Below are 10,790 nucleotides of genomic sequence, written 5' to 3'. Positions count from 1 at the left end.
ATTTCCTTTTTAGAAAATTTTGAACAGTAATAAAGGTTTGCTAAGAAATATACAAACCCTAATGTTACAGTTTTGATACAATATATTTACTTGCCAGACATCTGCAGGGAAAAGCCCACCTCATTTTGGCTAACGTCTTTAAAGAAACTCTGTTTCTCTTTTCCTCCTCCCTCTCTGTTCCACTAGCTGAAAAGCCAATAAAAAAATTCTCCTCCTCCCCAGTTCAGAACAAGATCTATGTGCATTTCTCCTGGGCATGTTTTGAGATCCAGAAGGGGATGAAAGTCGTTATTGTGCAAGAGGAATCTGAATTTCAGACACAAACCTGTACCTTTCCATTGACCCTGTTGATATGCTGCAAGCTAAATATTAAACATTTTAAAAATAATTTTAAAGTCCTGCCTGGGGAGAAGAAACAGTTAAAGAAATGTCTCAATTATACTTGCAATCAGCTAATCAGACTTTGTGTGTATCTACGGATGGTACAGAACTGAAATTAATCACTGATAATGAAACAACGAACGAGAAATGGACTGAAGACTCCTTTCCAGGATTAGAAATACTGTGCACGATTTACGTTACATATGCTGTGATCATTTCAGTGGGTCTGCTTGGAAATGCAATACTCATCAAAGTCTTTTTCAAGATTAAATCAATGCAGACGGTACCAAACATCTTCATCACCAGCCTGGCATTTGGAGACCTGCTGCTTTTGTTAACGTGTGTACCTATAGATGCAACACGTTACATTGTGGACACCTGGCTCTTCGGAAGAATTGGGTGCAAGTTGCTGTCTTTTATCCAGTTAACATCAGTTGGAGTATCAGTGTTTACCCTGACTGTTCTCAGTGCTGACAGGTGGGTCCGTGCAACTGATTTACCAGGACAAAGCTGCAGCTTTGAAGTTAGAAATCTATAAAATAGCAAAAATTATCATTTTGCACAATATTAAGTGGCACATTGCAATAGTATAAAAATCCCAAAATACCAGTCTCCCGTGTAGTTAAAAAAATGTGTGTTAGTCATAATTGTAGCAGTTTTATTTAAGGGAGTGAAGTGAGGATACCTCTCTAAGTCTTCTGACCTTTTATTAGTTTGAAGTACAGTACAAGGGTTTTTCTCAATTGCACAGAAAAGGGAAATGGCTTAAGTTGGTGAAAAGACAGTATATTGATGCCATCTAGTGGGGCCCTGAAGTAGTAAGGGAAGATGAAAAATAAAACTGAATATGAGTGAAAATTCTTTGTCCTATGCACCCAGGAAGACTTTAAAATCCTACAACATAAAGGACTGGCATGGGACAAAAAGACAAAAGAAAACACAGAACATACTGGGGGATAAAGGAATGACTCTCATCATTTGATGGCTACTGTAATTTTCAGCTTGAAAAATGCATATATTTATTTTTCTCTCTCTTGTAGCTGTTCTACCTTTTACAGAAATATTTTAGCACGGGGGTCCTGAAATTAAACTCAGGGTATAACGACAGCATTAGGATCAGTGTTCTGACTGCTGTCAGGATGTGCTGAATCTGTTTTCCTTGTACTTCTTTATTGAATAATTAAAACTAAGATGAGATTTCAGTTCCAACAGCAGGAGCAGGAGCATTGAAGAGTAGAAAAACAAAAATGAAATTTAGTATTAAGAGAGAAAAAGATTGCCAGCAATCTTTTGCCTGCCAGCAATTGTGAATTGTATGTAATAGCAAATTGTTCATGTGTCCAGAATTTTAACAATGTTACTGTTACTGTACTCCAAAATAATCAGCTAGCACAGGAATGGCCACATAGGGTCACATCGAGGATCCATGTAGACCAATACCAGAGTCCAGCAGCCGTAGTATAAGGGCAAGAAAAGATACATAGGAAGAATAAAAACCTCCAACTACATTTTTAACCCTATGCCTTCAGATGACACGGAACAAATGTTGTTTCTGTCTATTGAACAACCTCAAAGGATTTCTCATATGGATACTCGTTCAGCCTCTTCTTGAACTTGTTTAGCAATGACTTTCACTGCCTGTAGCAAATAACTCCTTTTATTTCTGCTCTGCACATGGCTTCATTTGATGGTGCTGGCTCTTCTGCCAGAAGAGGCAGTGATCCCTATTCATGTCTCCAGGCTATTCATGTCACAATACATCCTTCTGTTGTTTGTGTTTCTTTTGGTTAAAGTGTGCAGAAGAGCACATGGTATTCGAGGGTTGCATGAATCAGGGATACAGATAATTGCACAATTGTATATTTTGCACTCCATTATTTTCCTGATAACACATAAGATTTTGCTATTCTGTTGTTGTTTTGGTTTGGGTTTATTTTAGTTTTTAATTACTGCTGAAGATAAAGCTAATATTTACACTGAAATATCTATTGTAGCTCTAAGGTCTTGGTCCTGTATGACATCAATTCAGAATTCACCATGGACTAGATTGCCTTTAAATATCCCTTCCAACCCCAGCTATTCTCTGATTCTGTGGTTTAGACATTTGCTTCTGTATTTAATTGCTCATGGTGGCTGTTACATAAACACTCCGTGCTACATTCTCACAGAGTAAATACATTGTAAACTTACAGAGAAAGGTCAAATCAGTCATGTGCTCAACACCAGACTATTGTGTTCCAGTATGCTAGAAAAGCTCAAAGTCAATAAAAATGACATTTATTTGACAAATAGCAAGCCAGCTTCCAGCCTTCTATTTAAATTTGCTAGAAGAGAAAAAGGCCAGATCCTCAACTTGTGCAAAATAGTACAACTAAGCTGTCTTATCGTCTGGGTCCTTTTTCACCACTTTTCATGCCAGCTTTGTGCTCCCCGGGAGGGATCGCTTCTGTCTGCATTATCGAGACCCCCGGATCCCTTAAAAGCAGGTTATATTGTTTCCTGTGCTTCATCCACCTTCATGGAAGTTGGTCTTTTTTCTATGTCCCACTTCCACACAGATTTTTCACACATCTATAGGTTAATCCAGATTTTTCTCATATGCCTAACTCAGTACACATGCAGCAGAATCACAGGCATGAAGCAACAGCAGCGCCCTGTCCTGCTTTATAAATATTAGTGAATCCTGGAGCATTATTTTGAGTCAGATCACTGCACTCAGTTAGGGATTTGGGAAGATGGAAGAAAGGAGGGGCAAACATGCTTGGTTTCACATATTTATAAAATAGTTAACCTGCTTCATACTTTTACCAGTTTTGCATACTAATTCCCTCGTCTTTCAAGGCCATATCATAAAATTAGTAGGGATGATTACACTTAGTGATGCCAATCCAAAATGTAGAAGTAGGAAGGTTTTAATGGCAAGTCCTGCCTGCCAATCCATTAAAATACATTCTTGAAATTAGTTTTTACACTTCCATGTAAAAATTCCACTTCTTTTCACACCAAAGAGCTAGTGTCTGTTTCATTTCCAAGAGCATTTCAGCACCCTTAGTTTAGCAAGAACAGCAATGGCTTTAGGCTTAAGAATTTTGCTGTGTCAGTGCTCACATTATTTCTGTATTCATTCTGACAATGATGTTGCTGGTTTTAGGTACAGAGCCATCGTTAAGCCCTTGGAACTGCAGACTTCAGATGCGCTCCTGAAGACCTGCTGTAAAGCTGGCTGTGTTTGGATCATCTCCATGATATTTGCTATCCCAGAGGCTGTTTTTTCAGATTTGTATTCTTTTAGCAACCCTGAGAAAAATGTAACATTTGAGGCATGTGCCCCCTATCCTGTATCTGAGAAGATCCTGCAAGAAGCTCACTCCCTGGTTTGCTTCTTAGTGTTCTATATTGTACCCTTAGCTGTCATTTCTGTCTACTATTTTCTTATCGCCAGAACTTTATATAAAAGTACATCCAACATGCCAGCAGAAGAACACGCTCATGCCCGTAAGCAGGTAAGCTCTGATCAATCACTAAACTCTCAAATTTTCCAAAGTCTATTCTGCATCCGAATTCTTGACTACAGAACTTTACCTGATAATGGAATAAAAAGCTCCACAAACTCAGCCCATACCAAACTCAAATCCAGACTCACCTGTGCACTTAGGCACATGCTCATGACTCATCAATTGTGAGTGTCCACACTTTCCCAAAGAGGGACAGGTCTGTCATGCTTTATGATGACCTTGTAAACTCAGGAGTTAAAACATCGAATAAGTAAACACTGGGACCTCATCCACGTGAGCTGACACATTAATTAATGTACTTAAAATCCTAGTCTAGATAAGAGTGCCATATGATTTATAATAGAAAGGAAATGTGCTCTGCCCTGGGAATACGGTATTAAAGAATTATTAAATAGATTTATTTTCCTGATTCTTTCTTCTGGTTTGGGGTTTTTGTTTGTTTGTTTTCTTTTTACTTTTTTGGTTACTAATGCATTTAGACATTTACACCCCATTGCAAATCAGCACCAAAACCACAAACATTTTACTAATTGCTATTAATACCAGCTATGCATTATTTTCTTGTAGATTGAATCCCGCAAGAGAGTTGCAAAGACGGTGCTGGTGCTTGTGGCTCTATTTGCCTTCTGCTGGCTGCCCAACCACATCCTCTACCTGTACCGCTCTTTCACATATCACACTTCTGTCGACGCTTCCACCTTTCATCTGATAGCAACTATTTTTTCCCGTGCCTTGGCCTTCAGCAATTCTTGCGTCAATCCTTTAGCGCTTTATTGGCTGAGTAAAAGTTTCCGGCAACATTTTAAAAAGCAAGTCTCATGCTGCAAGGCAGCATTCTGTGCAAAGCCTCCCAGTGCTCCCCAGAGCAGTTCGCCTACGAGAGCCCTGTCGGTCACAGGCAGCACACATGGCTCAGAAATCAGTGTTACACTTCTAACAGATTACAGCATCACGAAAGAAGAGGAAAGTGTTTAGTCCAAGTGGGATTAAGAAGGACAGAAACTGAGCCTTTGCAATCAAGTCACTGCTCCTGGGATCCTGGAACAAAGTGCCATTGCTTGCCATATCTGTGAAAGCGTGTTAATCAGGAATTTCGCATTTTTCAAAATATAGAATAAAGAAAGCAAACTGTCCAGGGGATGAAGATGTAACAGCTAAACTTTCCAGCATACGCTCAAAGGGATCGCTCATGTTCCCAAGCATGAACACAGATTCCTAGCTGGGATTCCTGGACTGCGCTGGAGAGGACTAGGCAGAGTTGGTGAGAGAATTGGCTGTAAGGATGCTTTTGTTCTTGGTGACTTGATCTTTGACTCATGATTGAGAGCTCCCTCTGACAAGTACTTGCATCTACAGAAAGCAAGCAAACCCACCTGGTCATAACACGATCAACCAGGCAGATACTCGATTTGTTTATTTTCTTGTCCTGAATGTTAAACATTGATAAACACATGCGAAAGAGTGCTAAAATGAAAGAAGGCTAAGGTTTGTAGCACTGTGAAGTAAAAACAGAAAAAGCATTATGGGCCAGATCCACAGTAGTTGTTATTTTGTCAGTGACTTAGAAATTCTGGGTTAAGAGCTGACTGCTGAGTAGTAAAATGGTTGTCTCTAAGGAAGTCAAGGGAACCAGCAGGTGATCATCTCTCTGAGAAATCACCTTTATCACCGATAATCACTTTTAACCACACTTGTAAAATTCTTTGTGATATATGGATAAAACATCTTAATAGTGCAGAGTTCTTTACTGTCACAGTGATTTAATATTAAGAAATTGGGGTGGATCTGTATCAAGAGTTCTAGTTGGGATTTTCTGAAGTGAACTGCTCTAACATCCCATCCGGCCTTACTTTATATCCCAAAGTCATCTTGAGTGCACAACCTGGATTTCTCTCAGATGAAACTGTGTGTCCAATCCACTGAACCAGACCAGAATGAGTCTGAAGCGAAAAATGTACAGTGTGGAGGGTCAGACTGAGCCTTTACCTGCACAGATCCACTCCTGCTGTAGTGTACATGGCTGTGTCTAAGTGGTCTGTGCACATTCAAGCACACAGGGAGAGCTGGATTTTTCTGTTGTACTAATTTTCTATTCTTCAAGTTGTATCCCCTTTTAAAATCAGGATAGGCTGTCTTAGTGCCAGGACAGCCTGTCCACACTTCACAGCACTGCTGGCAGGGATTGCCTTCCCATCAGTAAGAACAGGAGGCAAGTCTTCCTACCCCATGTTACAAAATAATTGAGTGACACTTATTTTTATGAATTTTGTATTCCCTGAACCAAAATTTTGTTCTGTGAAAGCTGGTGATGGACAACACAATAGATTTTCCATTGTTTAAAATGGAAAAACTATTTCTAAAATGAAAACTATTTCAAAAAAGAATTTAGGCATCAATGTATAGAACAGAAGTTGCAACATATGAATTAAAATAATTCTGTCAGTCACAGAAGCTTAAATTTTAACTAACCCTTGAAGGTATAGCCCCCCTTCTACTGCACAGAGTCCCTTGGCAACACATGGCTGGAAATCCATCCAGTCATGCACCATTATCTGAGTTGATTATAAGATGAGAAAATCTATTTAGAGACTCTCTCTCTGTCACCTGCGCTAATCAGAAAAATAAAACCAAACTATAAAATCCAGGGGCATTGTAATATAACCTCTGTCGTCACTGTAAACCAGTTAACGACAGACCGGTTTAAGCTCATCAGGCCTGTCCTTACTTTAGCACAGTCCTCATGCCGCAAGCTGCAAGACTACAAGCACTAATTTTAAAATGGATTCCTCCTTTTATTGTACCAGCTGTACACTGGGATAGGACTGCTGAAATAAATGGAAATACAATACCACAGAAATACAATTTATGGCACAGCAGACTCCAGAGACCTTCTTTTGCTCTCTTTGTCTTAATGTAACACATAATGCGTGGTAGAGAGCTATGTACAAACATAACAAACATGTTGCACTGCTATTTTCTTCTTCTCTCTTTTCTTCATGTAGCTGCAGGGTAAGACCTAAATGAGAAGATAAGCCTACACACTTATGAACCTGCATTTATTTTCCTGGATCACGCTACAGGGAATTCTAAACAAAAGAAAAATCTACCAACATCACAGTTCCTTACGTTGTTCTTTATTCTAGCTTAGTAACTCCTTTGGGAAGCAAATCTACATGTTTCTGGACTTCACAATTTGTCTCTTCCAGAGACCAAATTTCCCACTGCAAAACCCTTGGCTACACCTCACAGTAGCCCTTAAAACCCACAGTTTCCTAATTCACCATTTTTCTTCCTTTGCATGCAGCTACTTTTCACTTGTGTAACTACTACTCTAACTGGATTGTCCATCTACTGGTAATATACCCTGCTACAAAGCTGATGGTTTTTCTATATTCTACACATGTTCTGGTTAAAGACCGGCAATATTTCAAGCCACAATTAAATTTTTCTGTGTAATTTATACTTTGATAATTCTGTACTTTCAAATCTTCATTACATGATTTATTGGAGGGATATATGGGTCAACATACATTTTTATCTAAACAATCTGATATTATTCATTCCATCTACTCCCCACAATATCATTACCCATAAAAAGTCTCCACATTACCATAACTGGATTCAGGGGAAAAGGGTTGTTTCCTTTGCAATCTTTTCTCAGTGTTCCAAAACCAGGTTCTTTCACCCCTAAGTAATACAAGTGTAATTCTGTAAGAGCATACAGGAATAACATCTATTTACATAAATATTGAGTGTTACCTAGCAAATAAATTGAATTAATAATTAAGGGTTCACTATTTATGTCCACAGTGTAAGAATAGGTAGGAAAAAAGGCACAAAACAGTGAAAAGCAGACTCCCTCAAAGGTTGTGTCCATATGGTGTCTTACTGAGCAAGTAAATACAATTTCTAGGAAGTACTTTTTTATAGTTTGTTTTGTGAATGAGATGTACATGTTTCATGTTCACATTACCAACAGTTTTTTAATATCAGTACTCTGTGCTGTCACTACGAGTTGCTGGTTTAGTTAACCCCCCCTACCCCAAACCCACAAAATTTAATAAATCCAGGGCAAAGCACTGCTAAAGTGCAACTGACTGCACCTCCAGCAAATGGCATGGGGTATTAAAGTCAGTTACACAATTATAGCTATTTTAAAGCTCCCTCTCTTGTTCCCATAGAAATTGTTTTGTTTCATTTTGCATGGGCTACCTGTTGACACTCCTGTGTTTCTGCTGAGAGCATTACAATTAAAGAAAAAGCCAAAGTTACACACAGCTACAGCACTTACACATTTCAATCAGAGTTTCTTAGAAAATGTAATACGGCCTTTAATCAGCATTTAGTTGTTTGGTCTGCCACAGATGGTCTCCTCAGTGAACTGTAAGGTGAACTGCAAGCTGGAATTTCTATGTATAGGACAAGATATTAAAATTTTTAGTACATCTGTACTGGTTCTGTAATTTTTCCCACCATGAAGGCTTCTCATAACTCTCAGCAATAGGCTCCAGACCTCAGAAAAGTCAAAGAGGAGTATCCTGTCTGTACTTAGTCACTAGTTGCTGCCTTTTTGATTTAACGTAACAAAGCAGCTTAAGAAAAGAGGGTTTACCTAATTAAAGATTAGCTAGCAAATAGCTGGCTCCTCTCTTACAGGGAGCAAAACACTTCAGGAATACCAATGTATCTGTATTTTTAGTAGGTGGTACCTCTAGAAAAACATTCGTGTGGTATCTCTAGACCATCAATCGGCTCTGGTGAGCCAAAATTACCCTGCACCACACAGACGCAGATACAGAATCATCATGCTAAAGCCTTCTTTTAATATTTACTTTGAGACATTTGCCAGGATTTAAAATACCATTTTTGACAGCTTGATCGGTCCATGATCCGAGCTGTGGAACGGCGAGCTCTTTGCTACCTCCTCAGGAGATGCAGCTTGTAGCAGCAGTGCTTGTGCAGCCAGGAGCTGTATCATTTCCAGGGTGAGATTCAGAGGAAAGTTGTCTCCACCGCATAAAATTATGAGTTTCCAGCTCAGTCAGCTCCCTGGTATGGTTCACTGTGTCTTTACCAAGGAGAAGGGAAACAGATGGCAGTGGCACCATGGGAGGCTGCACCATAGCAGCTGCTGTGACACGTTCTGTTATGTGAAGGAAGAGTGAGGGAACTTGAGCTAGTTCATCCTCGTAGCTACATCAAAGTGCGCAGAGCCGATTTACCGAGCATTAGCCCTGCTGCGCACAAGTACTGTCTCTCACTCCCATTGGATCGAGATTGAATTCAGATCTCCGGCTCCCCAGGACAATGTCCCAGTGCCTTGCTGCAGGCAGCTCTGCACAGCAGGGAAAGCTGTACAGACCTCACTGCAATCACTCAGGTAATGACCATAAAAAGACCTGCAAAAATGAAACAAGCAGTTTAAGACTTAAATTGTATTTCTCTTACAATGTTTAAGGCTATCATTATCTGATATCTGAACATACACCCAATTCCAAATTCTAAGCAAGTGCAGCTTATGTCAAGCCTCTCATGCTCCTCTCCAAAACCCAGTAACTGTTTCAATGTGAAGACAAATGTCCCTTAGGCAATAAGTCTATAAGCAATAACAAAGAAATCTTTGGACAACTTCCACAATAGACCTGCCACGAGAAAATTCTTGAAGCATCACAGATGTCATTAACTAGGCTGGATGTTCTTAGTGCAATGGCCAAAGGTTACTAGAATTCTATATTTATACCTTCAGCAATTTCCTTTGACAGCCTGGTGCCCAGACAGGGAGCTGATGTTGGTCTCTCTCTGCAGAGCTTCACAACCACGTCTTTGATTTTATTATCATTCCAGTCTGTTCATATTTGTTCCCGGTATACGAATTTCCAGAAAACTTCTGAATATAATTTTTATTTCTGAGTGGAATGATTGTTTTGCCCCTGGCAACCAGCCACTGCCAGCTTTGCTGGGGCTGTTCAGTTCCATTTTCATTTATAACATGTGCACAAATACGTGAGGTTTATAGCTCTAGGTTCAGTTTTGCAAAAGAAAGCATGAATAGTGTGCTGCTTCATCGTCTAAATACTTTTAAATACATTAGCAATTAAAATTTGGTTTTGATGTAATGCTGTCTGGGCTATGCTGTTAAAACCATTAGATGGCACTAGATGAAGGTCTTTAAAAAAACTATTTTGAGAGAACTTTGTATTTAAAATCTTTAAGTATCCACAGACAAGGGTACTAATTGCAGACTTCATTAAGGCAAAAGGAATTAAGTGTTTTGAAGCTAAGCCTCATCCCACTATTACACTGTACCAACCCTTTCCTAAGGGAGCACAACCGCTGGACACCCTCAGCCAAGGCAGCAGCGAGAAGCAATGTGATTTCTTGACATTTAGAGAGCCATTTTCATCTATCTATTTCTGTCTTTGCCTCTAGTACGACACGAGTAGACTTCCAGTGCCGGATGGCAGCCAGCCCTGCACAGCACTACTGACAGCAGCCAGTTCACTGTCCAGTGCTGTCCTAGGCGCAATACGGAAAAACACTGCCGCAGGGAGGACTTTCTGTGCCCCAAACTTTTATTTATCATGTAAGTAAAGCTGCAGTGGTCCCCATCCAAAGCCCATCAAAGTACAGCTTCTTACCCAAAGCAGTCTGGGGGCCAAGGGGCAGTCGCCCTGACACAGAGGCTCTGCCTGCGCAAAAACATGGCAGCCTAACGGAGAACGGAAAAGAAAAAAAAAAAAAAAAAAAGAGCAAATGAAAAAGGGGCAGGGCCAGTTTGGCAACCGTCCGTAAGCCATGGCGGACCCACCGCCCCCAGGGCCCGCCCAGAGGCGGGAAAACACGCCCCGCCCCCTGCGAGCACACGCTCCACCCTCCCCAGGGACTGCTCCCGTC

General features: G+C 40.2%; 1 protein-coding gene and 1 long non-coding RNA gene across 2 annotated transcripts; one reads left to right on the top strand and one right to left on the bottom strand.

The window, feature by feature from the left end:
* Positions 1-229: 229 nt before the first annotated feature.
* Positions 230-6,781, top strand: BRS3 (bombesin receptor subtype 3). The gene is made up of 3 exons (XM_085060789.1): positions 230-858; positions 3,533-3,884; positions 4,464-6,781. Exons 1-3 carry the CDS (start codon positions 428-430, stop codon positions 4,869-4,871), a joined length of 1,191 nt encoding a protein of 396 aa, XP_084916915.1. The 5' UTR covers positions 230-427; the 3' UTR covers positions 4,872-6,781.
* A 1,918-nt stretch (positions 6,782-8,699) lies between these two features.
* LOC146437625 (uncharacterized) lies at positions 8,700-10,774 on the bottom strand. The gene is made up of 2 exons (XR_014852315.1): positions 10,535-10,774; positions 8,700-9,295 (listed from the first exon to the last, which is right to left on the bottom strand). It is a non-coding gene; the product is annotated as an uncharacterized LOC146437625 (long non-coding RNA).
* Between the last annotated feature and the right edge of the window lie 16 nt (positions 10,775-10,790).

The sequence above is a fragment of the Lichenostomus cassidix genome, chromosome 4A, assembly GCF_008360975.1.
Source record: "Lichenostomus cassidix isolate B80296 chromosome 4A, HeHo_3.0, whole genome shotgun sequence".
Lineage (NCBI taxonomy): Eukaryota > Metazoa > Chordata > Aves > Passeriformes > Meliphagidae > Lichenostomus > Lichenostomus cassidix.
Note: the sequence above shows the minus strand (reverse complement) of the source record. Positions and strands in the feature narration are given on the sequence as shown.

Excerpts from the sequence above, each read along its gene's own strand:
- BRS3 (XM_085060789.1), top strand. The coding sequence starts at position 428 with ATGTCTCAATTATACTTGCAATCAGCTAATCAGACTTTGTGTGTATCT. Across the intron at positions 859-3,532 it reads ACTGTTCTCAGTGCTGACAG|GTACAGAGCCATCGTTAAGC; the intron begins GTGGGTCCGTGC and ends TGCTGGTTTTAG. Across the intron at positions 3,885-4,463 it reads ACGCTCATGCCCGTAAGCAG|ATTGAATCCCGCAAGAGAGT; the intron begins GTAAGCTCTGAT and ends ATTTTCTTGTAG.